General features: G+C 44.1%; 1 protein-coding gene across 2 annotated transcripts; it reads right to left on the reverse strand.

Annotated features, from left to right (window-relative positions):
* Nucleotides 1-1,319: 1,319 nt before the first annotated feature.
* On the reverse strand, nt 1,320-17,458 carry LOC311011346 (heterogeneous nuclear ribonucleoprotein L-like). Of its 2 annotated transcripts, none has more exons than XM_084006253.1 (13): nt 17,192-17,458; nt 10,884-11,002; nt 9,870-10,107; nt 8,873-8,960; nt 8,380-8,474; nt 8,161-8,233; nt 6,878-6,937; nt 6,368-6,609; nt 6,168-6,289; nt 5,274-5,472; nt 4,455-4,512; nt 4,226-4,324; nt 1,320-3,314 (listed from the first exon to the last, which is right to left on the reverse strand). In XM_084006253.1, exons 1-13 carry the CDS (start codon nt 17,417-17,419, stop codon nt 3,259-3,261), a joined length of 1,677 nt encoding a protein of 558 aa, XP_083862379.1. In that variant the 5' UTR covers nt 17,420-17,458; the 3' UTR covers nt 1,320-3,258. The 2 variants fall into 2 exon arrangements, with proteins under 2 accessions (XP_083862379.1, XP_083862378.1); XM_084006252.1 differs by having other exon boundaries at nt 4,226-4,327.
* Between the last annotated feature and the right edge of the window lie 1,009 nt (nt 17,459-18,467).

An 18,467-nucleotide genomic window follows, 5' to 3' on the forward strand; every position in this document is an offset into this window, starting at 1 on the left:
AGGAACAGACGAGGCTTTGACAGGCAGTTTGCAATGTGACGAAGCTAAAAATATCTGCACGTAAAAGTTAGTTGTTGTGCTGCAGAGTGGAGCCGGATGGACACTCCAGATCTGTAATCACTTGTTCTCTGAATTATTGATGAAAACACTAAACCAGCTGCAGAATCTTAAGATGATCAGTGACGGAAAAGTTCGAGCAGATCGTGTTCCTGCTTCATGTTTACCTCCGTTTATTTTCACGTTGTTGTGAGCATCTTCAGTATCAACACCGGCCAAGTGCAGTCAGAGGTCACAGGTCAGCGTCTGGAGCATTTTACATTGAAATCCAAACACACAGACCTAATACAGGTATTAATGTCGGCCTGTCTCAACAACCTATGGATCTTGATAAAATGTGGTTCACTTAATCAATAGCTTTGGTGATCCTCAGACTTTTCCTCCTTTTTTTCGCCATCATACTTTTGCTGAAGTGCCTTAACCCTGCATTCTCTCTGCTGGCCACCAGGGGGCGTCTCCTCTCTGGTTGTATAGAAGTCTATGAGAAAATGGTCCTACTTCTCTCTGCTGGCCACCAGGGGGCGACTCCTCTCTGGTTGTATAGAAGTCTATGAAAAAATGGTCCTACTTCTCTCTGCTGGCCACCAGGGGGCGACTCCTCTCTGGTTGTATAGAAGTCTATGAGAAAATGGTCCTACTTCTCTCTGCTGGCCACCAGGGGGCGACTCCTCTCTGGTTGTATAGAAGTCTATGAGAAAATGGTCCTACTTCTCTCTGCTGGCCACCAGGGGGCGACTCCTCTCTGGTTGTATAGAAGTCTATGAGAAAATGGTCCTACTTCTCTCTGCTGGCCACCAGGGGGCGACTCCTCTCTGGTTGTATAGAAGTCTATGAGAAAATGGTCCTACTTCTCTCTTGATGTATTATCTCAGTAAACATTGTAAACATGAGTTTATGGTCTCAATCTATTTAACTATTAAGATAAACATTTAAGACACAATCACAGACAAAGAACCAGCAAAACACAGACGAACGTTTAATGAATCGACAGTGACAAACAAAGTTCCCAATCAGAAAGTGTGAGTCAGTTCTTCCCTTCACGGGCGATTTTCTAGATAATGACAACATACCGACACAACTTTAATTACATAAACATTCATGGTTACAGAAAGCTGAATTGTGATTGGCCGTCTGTGCATTAAAGGAACACTTCGCCCAAAAATGACCATTTACATACTGTAACAATTACTCACCGCGAATGTCTCTGCGCTGATTGGAGAATCGAAAAAAGTCTCAAATTTAGATAAATGTGTGTGTGTGTGTGTGGGGGGGGGGGGGTCACAGCAAAACTACATCAACCCCCGTTTACGAACTCTCGCAGTATAATCCGGTCATATGCTCAAATAGTTAAACAGCTGGGACGGAAGTGTGAGATTTATGCGGAAGTGTTTCTTCATGTGGGTGAAGTACTTCGTATCAGATATATTAAAGGGGCATTTCACTTAAAATCACACCCAAGCAGAGTTATTTCTCCCTTTCACTGTAGTGGCATCAGTCCACGCAGAATTTTGTCCGTCAAAATCTGTCTTAAATTTAAAATAAAATTGAGATAAATTAAGTCCGTCAAGTAAATCAAGCTCCTCTTCTTCCGAAGAATTGCTGAAGAAATAACCCACGATTGCTGTGGATGAGCTAACGAGATGGTAACGCAGTGCTAACGCGATGCTAACACGGTGCTAACGCGATGCTAACACGATGCTAGTACGATACTGTAGTGTGTCAACATGTTCAGCTCGTCATTATTGTCGTTATTATTGTCGCATTACATTAAAAGTTATCGCCATTCTACGAGTAAGTGTGTTGATGTTTTTTTACGCAAGTTATGCAGCTAGTTTAGCATTATGCTAGCTGTTTCGTCACGTGAGGCCAAGACGTTCACCGCCACACATGACATTTTACGGTTGATTGCTTTCGTGGCAAAAACCTGCGTCGCATTAAAGTACATTTCATTGATAACGTGTTTCTTTTTTGTTTGTTTGTTTTTTAAACTATAGCATGGAGCACAAACAGCTGAAAATACAACCTTGTAAATTAGCTGTGGCTAACATGTCAACTATATCTACTTAAAGTGTGATAACATGTCAGATGTTTATTAACCCAATAGAAGATTTAACTAACTTGTAAATGTTTTTTCATTGTTTTTTTTAGTTGCAGATGCATGCCGACTAAATAAGTGCAATAACTTGTTCAATTTCTGTAAGCACATGAGAATCAAATTCATTGAGTAAGTATACAAACACAAACTATTGCTACTTTTTTTTAAATTCACAGTTCAAACAACCAACAAAAAAAAAAAAAAAAAGAAAGGATTTTATCCTCAAAATGAAATTATTCTGTAAACAATAGTTTAATTAATAATGTTGTGCTTTTGTGTCTATTCATGACTCGACGGATCACCCATCGAGGAAATTATAAGCGATGATAATATTCATCAGTTCCTCAGTAAAACCAGAAGTCTTCTTAAAACACAGAAAGTCCCTGTTTGACGATAATTAAAACACACTCATCTCTCCGGCCTTCTTAACCTTTTGCCTTATTTAAAAATACATGAAAAAAGTAAGGAGTTAAATGCAATCAAACAAATCAATACAACTCTGTCAGCCTCGTTTGTCATAACACACACACTGATATACCATTAACTTCAAAACACAAAATAAAAATGTTGAAAAAAATACAACAACAATATTCTATGATTGTCACGTAAAGACGTGTTTTAGCGATCCCTCCCTGAGTTCATCCTACAAAGTTGTTTCATATGTGACTTATCCTTTATGTCTTCGTCTTCTATCTCCAGGATGTGAAAGGGCCTTCAGTGGAGGAAAAATAAGTGATTTATTGATCTGATTTCTCGTGTGTGATTAGAACGAAACTGTGCAGGTGGAAGAAAAAACCCGTTGACATTTCAGCCGGTGCTGAAGATTTCCTCTGACATCATTCATGTTTTTAAAGGAGGCTCGCTCAGTTCACTGCATTTAGTTCACTGTCATTAAGGTGCTTTTTCTTCTTTAAAACGCCTCGCCACGACTCCATCGCTTCCTGCTCAAAGAAACATGAAACGCACACACACACACCAAAGAAAAGTCATCCATACAAACACCTTTCACCACCACTTTCAGTAAATAAATCTTCATCTCCGCCTCGTCCTGGGGGAGTCCTGGAGGAGTCCTGGAGGAGTCCCCCCCCCCCACTCCTGTTTCTGGCTCACAGATGGGAGGAGGTGGAGAAGCAGAGTTTCAGGGTGAAGGGGTTGGAGCTGTCTGCAGAGAAGAAGAGCAAACAACAGGCAAACATCATGAACCATCATCACCTCAGCACAGAGAGAAGTTTGTTTGTTTTCTCTAAACTAAAGTAGTGTAAAGTCTGACATCTAGTGGTGAAGACAGGTAGTGACCTGCCCGTCAGCTGTCGGTGCGAGATGACTTCATCACCTCCAGCCAGCAGTGGAAATTCATTATTAGTTGTTTTTTTTAACCAGTGTCAGAGATCGATCATGTGATTATATGATCAGATTATATGATGAGCTGAATAGTAAAAATCCTGCAAAAATAAAAGATACATAGAATAAAACCTTCGCTGTTGGTGCATTCCAGGACACTTGAACATCTGAGATTTGAGGGTTGGCTGTTGAACAGCAACTTTTCGGAAAACAACAGATTTCACATTATCCTTTGACAGCGCCCAGCTGTGCGTTGAGCTCAATGATAGTGTGAGCAATGCTAAATTTAGCATGCTGACACATGGCAGCGTGCAAATATTGAGATCCTTGCAAAGCATACTCTGATTTTCAACACACAGTGCATCAACGCAATGCTGCCTCTAAAAATCTAAGATAATGGTGATTCTTTGAACGCATCGTCACACGCACTGATGATATTTTGGGGAATCTGCTTCTCCCGGCTGTTTTCCGACAGTGAGATGTTCAGATGGGTATCGATCTCGTGTGCAGATGTTAGCTCCCGTGGTTTACTGCAGAGCTTCCTGCAAATCGTCTTAACGCCACAGTGAGGTTGCACAGAAGCGCTGAACAGATGGATGAACTGTTTGCTGTTTGCTGAAGAAAAGCCACTTGGGAAACGTGGTTTGTTTGATCGCCACGCCAACGCGTCACCTAAACCGTTTCTGGTTTCCTGTAAAGAGTTGCTACCGTTTTACTCGGTGGAGCACTTACTGGGTATTCTGATCTGGTGGTGGTTGAGGACGGTCAGAGACTCCACAGCTTCAGTTTTACTGTCAAACTCCAGCAGGCCGGACAGAGTCTTAGAGCTGGCTGCTTGGGACGAGAGAGATAAGTCTGAGTGGAAAGATCTAGGCTAAACTCATCTCTTTGATATTCATAATTTATCTAGTATGCATTAGTCATGCTGATCCGTAGCTCCGAGTCGGCTGGTTGAACTCACGTTTGGCATCGAAGACCTTGAACTTGGAGAAGGTGGGAACGCTGTGTTCACCGCAGAGCTGCAGGGGAGGAAGACAGAACAGAACGTTTTTTAACGAATAAAGAGGTTTCTGCTTCTGAAGGATCATTCTGGTTTATCGGAGTCTACGTTTACAAGACAAGGTGAAGATCTTTTCTGCGTAACAGAAACAAAAGATTAAATCTTCCCTATTTTCATCTTACACGGTCTGTTCGGTTTAATGAAATCCTTAAATAGTGCACATTCAGCAGAGATGAATCAAGAGCTTGGAAAGTTTAAATGAAACGCTGATCAAAAATGTTCGGCTTGCTGTGACGCTACGCTCTTAAAATCAGTGAGAATTTCATAAACAATGACGAAATAAAACAATTAAAACACAACAGCAGGACGATGACAAAGCGATGTCACATCGGCAACAATGTACGCAACGAACGCTGACAATATGAAAATATGCTACATCGTTCACGAAAAAAGATGAGAATAAAATGTAGTTTACGAAATAAAAACTATTTTTGTCACCTTCCTCCTTCTTTTTCCCTCAAAATCTAAGATAGCAGCAAAAATGTATTTAATGAACTCTCAAGTGTTTCAAACAGCTAAGAAAAGAAATCAGAACTTCACACTAAATGCATTCAACACAACAAGATGCACTTAAAAGTCACATGTGATCACTGCAGGTGTCCCACAGAGCTCCGTACTGGGCCCCATTCTGTTCTCAGTTTACGGCTCTTCAGAAAGCTTTCTCTGCCGTCCCAACGCTTCCAGCCACTAAAACATTTTTTCATGCAGGTGTGACCTCACCTTGTGCAGCTGGTGTTGGTTCAGGGTGGGCGGGGCGTTGTAGAAGTGCAGGACGGCAGCTGGTGGCTGGATGATGTTCCTGCTGCTCTGGGAGCTGCTGAAGCGGTTGTTTCTGGTGAGACTGAAGTCCTGGTAGCTGCTGCTGCCGTCGGCCAGCTCAAACACCTGACTGGGGATCACCGCCTGCTGCTTGGACACACTGAGAGGGGAAGCGGGGGAGGGGAGGAGGCGGGATAGATGGAGGGACCGTCGGGGACATTTGAGGATTCAGTATTTGACAGGAAGTAAACAGACTGTGAGTCAAAACAGAGCAGTAAAGTGGTCCCTCGCCGCGGTTTTCAACCTTTTTAGCTTGTGAGCATTTAGTGTAAATATATGAATGAATAATATATAATAATATTTTTTTGCATTAAAGCACTGCATGAGAAGAGGACACAACCGGACAAGGTCATAAAAGAGCTTTAGTCAAAGCTCCAAATGATGATAGAAATATGACATTAGTGTTCGTTTCAAGTATTAATGTGAGGAAGGTGAAGGCACATTTGCTTTTTATCCAACAATGTTTTTTTCAAAATTTCAAATGTTATTCATCTCTGATGTGGATAAATTAAAAATGTGTATAGAAATGGATGAATGAAAATGTATTGTGTGTCTGTTTGTATTGGGTTCTTGAATTCAATCTTAGTATAATAATAATTATGTGTTTTCACGTTCTTTTATCATTTACTACCTTGTATTGCATCAACAATATTCACAAAATCAAATTCATGTATCTGTATCTGTGAATATTTTTGGCCTGATGGTTGGTGCAAAATCATAAGGAGTAGAAGGTTCATCCTCTGGAGACCATTAATAGCCATTTTGGTCGGCCGTTATCGAGCCATCGGGACTCACCAGACGTTGAGCTTTTTGCCGAACACCTTGATGCTATTGAGGTGCGTCACGGCTCGGTCCACGGCGTACTCGTCCCCCATCTCCACCAACGCTGTGCCGGGAACGCTCTTCATGAACTTCACCTGGAGAACACAAGCAGTCGGGTTTCAGAGCGACCGTCTCCGGGCGGCTGGACGACCGCAACGCCACGGCACACACACCTTCTCCACGTTGCCGTAGAGACAGAAGAGGTTGAAGATGCGGCCGCAGTTCATCTTGGTGGGATGGAGGCCGCTCACCATGGCGACCGAGCTGGAGGCGGCGTGGCCCAGGAAGGAGGAGGAGGAGGAGGAGGTGGAGGTCTTAGGGAGGAGCAGCGGGTAGGAGATCATGTCATGCACCTCCTCACTGCTCCTCCTGTACCTGCTGTTAGCAGGAAGAGGCAGCAGGGGGCAATGTTGGCCTGCAGAGAGACACACACACACATTACACACACACACACACACACACACACACACACACACACACACACACACACACACACACACACACGCACACACACACACAGAGGGGTGGATCAGGATGAGCCAGCTGGAACAGAGAGACAGAGAGAGAGAGACAGACAGAGAGAGAGAGACAGACGGAGAGAGAGAGAGGAAGAGAAACAGACAGACAGACAGACAGACAGAGAGATGGACAGACAGACACACAGACAGACAGACAGACAGTACCGTAGCCGTTGGATGGATGCTCTCCCAGGATGGCCTGACGCTGCCTCCCCTTTCCTCGCTCTGCAACACACAAACACACACACATCTCAGCCAAATAAGAGCCGACAGGAAGGCTGTTGCATGAAGCAGTTTCACTCACTCACTCACACACACACACACACACACACACACACACACACACATACACACAGTGGTGTAATGGTCGGGGTTAGCAGAGTCTGACCCACATAAGGCCGGAGCAGCGGGAAGAGAACAGCGAACGCTGTGAATCTATTTGCAGCCTCCTCAGCAGCTTCACCACCTTCAGGCTGCAGTTAACCTGCGAGTCTCCGGGCAGAGTTCACCGAGCTGCGTCACCTTCACACCGGCGGGAACAATCCCTCCCTCTGCTACCTGCATCGTTGCACGGTGCGGGGATTTAAAGAAGCTTTCTGAATGACTGAGAGAAGGTCAAACCCATCTCCATCACAGTTCAATCAGATTGAGTGCTCCGGGTTGTTAAGGAGGTCTGAAGTCTGAGTCTGGAGTGGACGAGGTTTAGGTGTCGGTCGTCATGAGGCGTATTTACTAATCACGACTGAGCTGTTGGATGCAGTCCAGAACATACTGGAAATGTGTTGTTTTTGTTTGTTTTTCATTACATTTTTTATTGAAATTGGACAACATAAATCATTTTACAACACTTTTTTAAAAATACATAAAAATGAGAAATAAAAATAATAATAATAAAACAAATAAAATAATAATAAAATAATAATTAAATGTGTTGTTTTTTAAAGGGCAAATTCATTAAAAAAAAATTGTGTTTCAACTATATGCAACAAGACTAAAATATGATTGAAATATCACATTTGTAACTATTGAGCATAAACATCCAAAAACAAAAAATAATAAAATAAAAATAACAAAACCTCACAATTAAGTTGATATTAGTAAAAAAAAAAGTATCCATCCTTTAGTTATGCAGGGAGACCTTATGATTCATGATCCTCTTATTTAAGATTGATTGTTTTCCACTAAAAACGATGTTCACTTAAGAAAAGAAGAAGTGCAAATATTTGTTTCTTAACTCAAGGTCAAGTGATTCCAGCAGGTTTTATTTCCATGTTAAGAGTTTTCATCATATTTTGATTATCAGGATGATACAACCTGCACCTCTAACGTTGTTAATATCATATAATGGAGTTTGAGGACATTAGATTATATCACAGCTCCGCCCACCTTCAACCTGACCAGGGTGTGTGTGTGTGTGTGTGTGTGTGTGTGTGTGTGTGGCGTCCTACCTCGCTGCAGCAGGAAGGGTTTGGTGTAGTCCCAGCTGCTGTTGTCATTGCGGACGACGTTCAGTCTGTTGGGCTGCAGGGGGCGACAGAGCACAGCACCTCTGGGTGGGTGTGTGTGCGTGGGCATGAGAGTGAGGGCGTGTGTGTGTGCATGCACCTGAGTGTGTGTTTGTCGAGAGCACCGTGTGTGTGTACGTGTGTGTGTGAGTGTGTGTTTACCCGAGCGTATTCGATCTTGAGCGTGCAGCAGCCGGCGTAGATGTCGGCGCCGTTCAGAGCCAGTTTGGCCTTCTGAGCGTCCTCCACCGTCTCGAATGTTAACGAGCTCGTTAAGGAGGATGAGCGGCCACCGGCCAATCAGAGGAGAGGAAGACCACCACTGTCACGTTTCAGAGCATCCTGTCTACAGCGCTAAACCTGATGTTAAAGAGGCGCTAAGCTGCACATCTCAGTGGTGGACTGTAACTAAGTACATTTACTTGAAGTGATGTGCTGAAGTATAATGTTGAGGTACTTGTACTTTTTATATTTCATGCTACTTTATACTTTCATATACATTCGAATGCATTCTTTAATTTTACTTTCGGTACCTCTTACAAATCTTACATAATTCTTTTGCGTGTACTAGTGTATTTTTACACTCAGTACTGTCTACTGTACAAAGTGAAATACTTTAAATACACACACACACACACACACACACGGTCAGGATATTCCACCATGGCCTGGATGCCGTTGCGTTTGAAGATGACGATGCGCAGGACGTTAACGACGGGGTTACAGACGGTGTAGAGGACATCCTGAGAGAGAGAGGGGGGGAGAGGGGGGAGGGAGAGAGAGAAAGAGAGAGAGAGAGAGAGAGAGAGAGAGGGAGAGAGAGAGAGAGAGAGAGAGAGCACTGATGACTGGCAGAGATCAAACAGAAGAAAACACACTTTTTTATTAATTTGTACTTCAAACATGAAATGTTTCACTTTTCCAGAAATAAGAGAAAAGGTTTGTGTTGGGTGGAGGACGTTCGTGTGTTAGAGTGTTCGGGTGGAGGATGTTTGGGTGGAGGATGTTTGGTTGTTCGGTTGGAGGATGTTTGGGTGTTTGGGTGGCGGATGTTTGGGTGTTTGGGTGGAGGATGTTCGGGTGGAGGATGTTTGGGTGTTTGGGTGGAGGATGTTTGGGTGTTCGGTTGGAGGATGTTTGGGTGTTCGGTTGGAGGATGTTTGGGTGTTCGGGTGTTTGGGTGGAGGATGTTCGGGTGGAGGATGTTTGGGTGGAGGATGTTTGGGTGTTCGGGTGTTTGGGTGGAGGATGTTCGGGTGGAGGATGTTTGGGTGGAGGATGTTTGGGTGTTCGGTTGGAGGATGTTTGGATGTTCGGGTGTTTGGGTGGAGGATGTTCAGGTGTTTGGGTGTTCGGGTGGAGGATGTTTGGGTGTTTGGGTGTTTGGGTGGAGGATGTTTGGGTGTTCGGGTGTTTGGGTGGAGGATGTTTGGGTGTTTCGGTGGAGGATGTTTGGGTGGAGGATGTTCAGGTGTTTGGGTGGAGGATGTTTGGGTGTTTGGGTGTTTGGGTGGAGGATGTTTGGGTGTTTGGGTGGAGGATGTTTGGGTGTTCGGGTGTTTGGGTGGAGGATGTTTGGGTGTTTCGGTGGAGGATGTTTGGGTGTTCGGTTGGAGGATGTTTGGGTGTTTGGGTGGAGGTTTTGGACTCACGGTGGTGATGGGGTACAGCGGGTTCTGGATGGACAGCAGCAGCACTTTGTTGCCGCTGGTGGGGTCGTCGGCGTTGGTGGGCCGGGTGATTCTCTGGCTGGTGGAGAAGTTAAAGAAGGCCTGTTGCTCGGCGATGCAGACGGCCTCGCGGGCGCCGCACGTCACGCAGCGCTCGGCGCTCTGAACGCTGTCGAACTCCACCAGGGCCTGGCGCTTAAACGGCATCATCATCACGTAGCTGGCGAAGAGCATATATATATATATATATATATATATATATATATATATATATATATATATATATATATATATATATTGTGACACATAATGTAATCATTGCATCTGGTCAAAAGTCATGACTGGTGCATTTAAACAAGAATAAACAGAGGATTGTGTCTAAAAACTAAATATTCCAACTTTATGGGCAACAGTATAATATATATATATATATATATATATATATATATATATATATATATATATATATATATATGAGAGTAGTGACTGCATCGAGAGTAGTGACTGCATCGGAGCCAAAGTAGCATGTTCTAAAATGAAATTATTTCATCGGAAAATCGGCTTTAAAAAAATGACATATAATCATAAAAATGATAATAATAAATTATATATAAATATATAGAATAAATATACATATCGATATTTTTACTGTCAACGGAATCGTCCCCAAAAATCGGTCGACTCTACACAAATATTTTTAGCAGTAACGCATCACACACACACACACACACACACACACACACACACACACACACACACACACACACACACACACACACACACACACACACACGGAGGTGTTGACTGCAGACAGCAGCGGGGGGATGTCGGCTGTCTGGAACAGCAGAACCACATCAGGCTGAACCTCAATAACCAACAGTTACTAATTATAGTGTCATTGATTCAACCTGCCAGAGATGAAGAGCTCCGATTGGCTTGTCGGTGATCAATAATAGCGTCAGACATGTTTATTTTTAAAAAGCGTTAAAACGTTACCAGATGTTGCCGAACTTGTCCAGCGCCTCCACCAGGTCGGCCTCCACCACGGCGTCGCAGAGCCCTCGGACGTGGACCACCGGGGACGGGGGGATCCGGTGGCTGTCCTCCACGCCGTCCTGCAGAGACACGGGGACCTCTGAGACCATCAACAGGACCTCAACCAGGGACCAAGACCTGAGACCATCAACAGGACCTGAACCAGGGACCAAGACCTGAGACCATCAACAGGAACTCAACCAGGGACCATCAACAGGACCTCAACCAGGGACCAAGACCTGAGACCATCAACAGGACCTCAACCAGGGACCATCAACAGGACCTCAACCAGGGACCAAGACCTGACACCATCAACAGGACCTCAACCAGGGACCATCAACAGGACCTCAACCAGGGACCAAGACCTGAGACCATCAACAGGACCTCAACCAGGGACCATCAACAGGACCTCAACCAGGGACCAAGACCTGACACCATCAACAGGACCTCAACCAGGGACCATCAACAGGACCTCAACCAGGGACCAAGACCTGAGACCATCAACAGGACCTCAACCAGGGACCAAGACCTGAGACCATCAACAGGACCTGAACCAGGGACCAAGACCTGAGACCATCAACAGGAACTCAACCAGGGACCAAGACCTGAGACCATCAACAGGACCTCAACAAGGGATCAAGACCTGACACCATCAACAGGACCTCAACCAGGTATCAAGACCTGAGACCATCAACAGGACCTCAACTAGGGATCAAGACCTGACACCATCAACAGGACCTCAACAAGGGACCAAGACCTGGGACCATCAACAGGACCTCACCTGGGACCATCAACAGGATCAAGACCTGGGACCATCAACAGGATCAAGACCTGGGACCATCAACGGGACCTCAACGAGGGACCAAGATACTCTTTACTTTCAGATGCCTTTACTGCACCAAGCTGAGAGTAGTTGTGTACTTTTACTACTGATACAACATATACTCCCAATACAACATGTACTACTGGTACAACATGAAGCTGAGAGTACTTGTGTACCTTTTAACATGTTGAATGCAGGACTTATGCAAGTATTTCTTCAAGGTACTATGAAGAAATACTTTTAACTCAGTAAAGGATCTGAATACTTCTGTCTTTGTTAAACTCGCTGCTCCAGAACGTAACTAGAATAAAACAAAACTTTATCTATCGTCACGTGTTGCCGGACGAGGGGTCAAAGGTGAGTCGGTCATCAGAAGAGAACAAAGGTTCTCACAGCGACGGAGCTAAAAGTGTGTTTACGTCTCACTCAGGAAGCGCTGCAGCTTTTTGCAGCCTGACGCGTCACAGAGACAACGGCAGGAAACCATTTCAGGGCTACTACACCTTCTCCAAAATCAAATTCAAGCACTTTTCAAGCATTTCAAGGTGCATTTCTGTGCTTTTCCAGCACCTTCCAGCTGTGGTAAACTACATATTTGTATCAACACAATCCTCAGTATTCAGTCTATTTATTATTGCACTTGTTCATCACATTAAATGAGATGTTATAGAACATACATTTCAAGCACTTTCAAGCACTTTATTCTAAATCCAAGCACTTTTCAAACCTTGGAAACACCACACTAAATACAAGTGTTTTCAAGGATTTCAAGCAGCCATACTAACCCTGAACGTTTGCATCTCCATGACGACTTGAAACCAAATTTATACACAAGAATATGCTTTAACTATTTGATTTCTTTTAAATGTTTTTTTCTTTTAAATTGTTATTACATTTTTATTGTATTTAATATTCATTTATTTCATAATAATACACATGAATGTTCTTTAAGTATTTGATTTATTTAAATGTTTTAAATAATTATTTACATTTAATATTTTCATATAATATATACCTTAATTATTATTTTTTCTTTTTAAGAATTGTTTTTAGTTATGAATTCTTCATTTAATCAAATTAAATATTGCTTTCATTTGCATTTGTCTTTTTGTGTGTATTTGAAAATGTATGTTATTTTCTGTCATTTATGTATTTAATATTTTATTTTATGAATGGTGAGGTTTATTATCAGTAATATCGTATATACTGTATGATATTGTCACTAGTTCACTAGTTGACATTTTGTTCTACTGATATAGTTGCTTGCATCGGTGTGTATTTCTCCTTTCTTTAAACATTTATGCATCTTACATATCGTCATCACAACAGGGCATCTCATCATGGCGACCAGCGGCGCGGCGCCTCGGCCAATCACATCGCTGCGTCGGCATCACCTGAGCTGAAGCCTGTTATTTCTGTGCGTGTGACTATTTTCTGGCTGCAGCGACCGACTTCAAACTTCAGGCTCTCAGCACTTCCCTTCTGGGGGGGGGGGATCTTTTTTTGATTGTTTTACAGGCGAGAGCACACACACTCAACCGCACCTACGCCGGGCTCAGTTACCATAGCAACGGCGAGGAGGAGGAGGCTCGATGAGGAGGGAGGGAAAAGGTGTTGCAGACGTACTCACGGGGTCAACAATGAAAGCATTTTTTTAGCCAGTGTGAGCTGTGTAATTTGGTCACCATGGTAACCTCACAGTGACCACATGAAGTTGAGCACTTCCTCCTCTCGTTTCTCCTCTGCAGGAGTAGGAGCAGCTCACGCTGGCCCCGGTTGCCTTGGCGACTGAGCCTCAGCTTTTCTTCTTCTTTTTTTGTGTGTGTGTGTGTGTGTGTGTGTCTGTTTGTGTGTGTGTGTGAGAGAGAGAGAGAGAGAGAGCCTGAGCATTTCACTGACATGTTGCTTTGCTGCCTTCATCATTTCGCCTCCTCCTCTTCCTTGGTGACGCTTCACTGACCGCCGAGCTAACGAGCTTTTAACGCGGCTAACGAGGCAGGATGATACATCATTTATACACCCTTGAGTGTGTGTGTGTGTGTGTGTGTGTGTGTGTGTGTGTGTGTGTGTGTGTGTGTGTGTGTGTGTGTGCAGTTTGTCCATGCATGCAGCTCCTGTAAACATCACATCTGTGATCGGTGGTTTCACACATCGTGTGGTTTTGAGGACAACTTCTGATTAAAAAGTTCTGATTAAAAGTACATTTAATGTAATTAATGGAATTGTTTCTTCCAGCCGCCCGAATAAAGGAATGAAAGTCGTTCTTCACTTCATCCCCCCCTCGTTCTCTGCAGCAGTATCCCTTTACGCCGAACGCCTGCTCTCGGGTCAGTTTGACACATCGATGGTGATTTGTGTTTGATCTTCAGCCCTCTATTATAACCATGAAAACCCATGACATCAGAGAGGGCTTTGATGTTGGCTGAGAGCTGCACATAATCCCCCGCAGCAGCAGCAGCAGCAGCAGCAGCAGCAGCAGCAGCAGCAGCAGCAGCAGCACAGTCACCGCTTATGGAAATAACGCTGACACAAAATATCAACATTTCCTGTCACGATGATCCTTGGCCTATATTTAACTGCGATCCAAAAATATCATTCCCCACAATCATCAAAATACGCTGGAATCTCTTTTAGTTTTTAGTATGAAATGGATGGTTTTTATTGTGCTACAGATAAGACGCATCCTTTTTGTGTGAAAAACAATCAAATAATCTTAAACAAGATGATCATTAATCAACAGGTTTCCCTGCAGAAATAAAGGATAAATGCATTTTTTAAATTTATTTTTGTATCCTGTATTTTTCTCTCTCTGTGATACCATAAAAGTATTTTCTTTTCTTAACAAAATGTAAGGTAAAGTGATTCCAGTATGTTTCAGTGAAGCCAGAGATCATATTTTATTATTTTTATTTTATTCTTTTATTTCAGGTGATTTCTACCACAATAGAAAGCCAGACAGCTTTTTCAAGTTACAATTATTATAATTAGATTGTGAGAAAAAAAAAGTTGATCGAGGCGTTTTTTAATTATCGAGCTAATCGAGAGTATCTTGACTTTTGAAAAAATGATGGTCATCTTATTTAGGATTATTGAACAAAAGATGTCGGTCTTCTTCTTGGTATCGGATCTGTTTTGGGACCGAAGAAGTCGGATCCCGACCCGGGTTTGATGTGAAAGGTCTGAACTTTGTTTGAGAAGTTATATGTCTGAGGACACTTCGGTCCATCGGAGAGGCGACGATTTCAAATGATAACAGGATGATTTAAATCACCCGACTGTAAAGCTGGTCGGCAGCGCTGACGTCTCTCTGCCCGCTGGCAGGAAGTAGTCTGTCCACAAACTGACTTCTGCTGCCGCTGATCTCTGTGGTATCTCGAGGGCAGGTGGGAAAAAACACAACAACCCATCGTCGGTTGGTTATCTGTTACCCAGGATGCACTCTGTCTGACTCATCTGCTGAGGAAGCTGCAGTCGGGCGGACTGTTTGATCAAACGTCGATCAAACGCTGACATCCATCGAGATAAAACGCCCGCATGCAGACTCATTTGACCACGACTGCATTTCACGTACGTCGACCTCTGCATGTGAGCAGCAGAACATCTAGAACCAACTAGAACCAACTAGAACCTTTCTACCAAATAAAAAACATCAGGGTAGGAGAACCGTAAGAATTCTCTGTTCTCAGCGAGTCATTTTACGTCCCCCGAACATTTTACTCAAGCAAGTTGAAAGGCTGGAAACGGCAGAGGGAACTGAAATTCCTCAATTATTTATGTATTTATTCGATATAAAGTAGGGCCAAAACAAGGTTCCAAAAGTAAAAGAAAATTGTGAATAAAACATGAATTAAAAATGTAAAAAGCTCAGTGTTTCTGTCAGTTTTCGATCATCGTGAAACCGTGATATTTCCTCTGACAATGCGTCATCCCTACTAAGGGCATTTAAAAAAAAACATTAAAAAAAACTCCTTCTGGAAACCTCCTGCAGAAGACCACATGACGTACAACCACTTAAACAGGATATAAACGACCTCGAACAGAGCCACAACCCAAAATATGACCTCTGAACCCTCCGAAGCGTGCCAAACATCCTCCCTCAAACATTTGAAAGCCCGTTCAAAGATTCTCGGGAACCTCTTGAACGTTTCATGATAATCCATCCAGCAGTTGTTGTTGTGAGATTTCTAACTCCAAAGACAACAAATACATTTAAATAACTGCTCACGTAGAACTGGGGGAAAAGTCAGAAAGTCAGGGAGCCTTTTCTTTGTTCCTCTAAGTAAAAACAGTGCTTCGTTCCTTAAATGTCAGCGTCGCTCACTCTAACCTCAACCCCAACAAGGTGACTCTCTCAGAACACCGCAGGCTCTTGTATCAAGGACAGATGGCCTCACTTCCTCCTGAGTGCAGCCACTTCCTGTCACCGGCAGAACCTCACAGAGGGGCGTACTGTCCCGCTGAGCGGGAGGTGTTTGGGCATCACACGCTCATCTCCGCATATCTGTGAGCAACGAGAGCTTAGAAGCAAAAAGAAACGCACCTCCGTCGAAGCTTAGTAGAGACTTTCTGAAAAATAGCTGCATGCATGCGGCAGCGTTGGTGAAGGTGCTGTTTGAGGTGCTCTCTCTCTCAGAGAGAGAGAGTACATATAGGAGGTATAAAAGTAGCTCTAGCCTGTAGTTGTGAAAAGTGAAGCCAAAGCCGAAGTGCCTTACAGTTGCATTCTCTCTGTTGACCATCAGGGGGCGACTCCTCTGGTTGCCAACTACATTTACATTGAGGGCACTGAGCTTGTCCAAAGTGACTTCCGATAAGTACATTTGTCAGAAGAAAGTGAAACAACAATATATATGGCTGTCGGTGCAGCACGGATGTCAGTAGACTCCTAGTTGCTAGGTGATCCCATTGCTGGTATACAACAAAGATAGCTATGCTAAGATGCTACACGCTGCTTAGTACTGTTTTTAAGTGCCAGTGGGAGTGGACTCTTCACTACCTAGGTAGTGGACTCCACCTAGGTAGGTAGTGGACTACCTAGGTAGTGGACTACCTAGACTTGAGGCTTCCAAAACCTCGTCGTCTGCACAAACCAATGGGTGACGTCACAATGACTACTCCACTTCCTAAATACGGACTTTGGTTAAAAACCCCTCAAATGACCCTCTATGACCCTGAAAAGCCGCCTGGTGAAGACCTCCTCCTCTCAGTCCTGATCCTGTTTATCAGACACAGAACTGGTTCAGGTTTCGTCCACGAAGCTCGTCTCCTCCTCATCATTCCTCTGCCAGGTGTTTCACTATGCAAACTCTTACAGTTGATCTATTTTAATAATGAGGAAAATGTTCTTTTTCCATCATATTGATTTAAATGTGAATTTAGTGGCAACTTGGCAAACATTTATATTTATATTTATATTTATAAACGGAGACGACCCCCCTCACCTCACCTTATTCCCTCGGCTCCTCCGGCTCTTGCTCTCGGTGGCACCGCTCCCCGCCGCCGCCTCCTCCTCCTCCTCCTCTTCCTCTCCGGCGGAGTCCTCCTCCCCGTCCTCCAGCTCCTCTCCGCCGGCCTCGTCTTCCGTGCGGAGCCGCTTGGCCGCTCGGTGGTACCCTTCTCCTCCTCCTCCTCCTCCTCCTCCTCCTCCTCCTCCTCGGTCTTCTCTGTCCTCCATCACAGACCAGACGGTGGATTCACGGATGAAGACTGTCGGCGAAACGGAAGAAGAGACGGTGACACCTGACAGGACTGAATCTCTCTCTCTCTCTCTCTCTCTCTCTCTCTCTCTCTCTCTCTCTCTCTCTCTCTCTCTCTCTCTCTCTCTCTCTCTCTCTCTGAGATGGGACATAAAAACGGACGTCTCACTCTGCCACACCTTCAGGGAACAACATGCTGGCGCTCATTGTGACGTGAAAGGATTCGCTTTGACTCATCTAGTTTCTTTACTCTTATTATCCAAACAGATCAAAGCTCCACACAGACTTATGTCTGCACTGAAGGGCATTTTAACACCACGTGCTCCTCTGCTCTGCTATCACTGCAGCGACCTCTAGTGGACATGTTTCCAGTAAACATAAATCACTCTGTCTCCCAGAGCAATGGCCGATTACTTGATGTAAGAGCTGTCAATCAGCAGGTAAGCCCCGCCCCCTAAAGCATCCCCTGCTTTCTGGTCTGGTGGACTCTAAATGGACCATAATGTACTAAATGAACATCATGCTGGATTGAAGAAGACTTGAAACTAGATGTTGAGACCATAAACTCATGTTTACAATGTTTACTGAGATAATCCATCAAGAGAGAAGTAGGACCATTTTCTCATAGACTTCTATACAACCAGAGAGGAGTCGCCCCCTGGTGGCCAGCAGAGAGAAGTAGGACCATTTTCTCATAGACTTCTATACAACCAGAGAGGAGTCGCCCCCTGGTGGCCAGCAGAGAGGAGTAGGACCATTTTCTCATAGACTTCTATACAACCAGAGAGGAGTCGCCCCCTGGTGGCCAGCAGAGAGAAGTAGGACCATTTTCTCATAGACTTCTATACAACCAGAGAGGAGTCGCCCCCTGGTGGCCAGCAGAGAGGAGTAGGACCATTTTCTCATAGACTTCTATACAACCAGAGAGGAGTCGCCCCCTGGTGGCCAGCAGAGAGAAGTAGGACCATTTTCTCATAGACTTCTATACAACCAGAGAGGAGTCGCCCCCCGATGGCCAGCAGAGAG

The sequence above is a fragment of the Eutrigla gurnardus genome (genome assembly GCF_963514095.1).
Source record: "Eutrigla gurnardus genome assembly, chromosome: 3".
NCBI classification, from domain to species: Eukaryota; Metazoa; Chordata; class Actinopteri; order Perciformes; family Triglidae; genus Eutrigla; species Eutrigla gurnardus.

Coding starts and splice junctions, on each gene's coding strand:
- LOC311011346 (XM_084006252.1), bottom strand. CDS start 17,419: ATGGAGGACAGAGAAGACCGAGGAGGAGGAGGAGGAGGAGGAGGAGGA. Junction 8,475..8,872: donor CATCCAGGCCATGGTGGAAT/ATCCTGACCGTG, acceptor GCTCGTTAACAT/TCGAGACGGTGGAGGACGCT. Junction 3,315..4,225: donor CCACCAGATCAGAATACCCA/GTAAGTGCTCCA, acceptor TCTTCTCTGCAG/ACAGCTCCAACCCCTTCACC.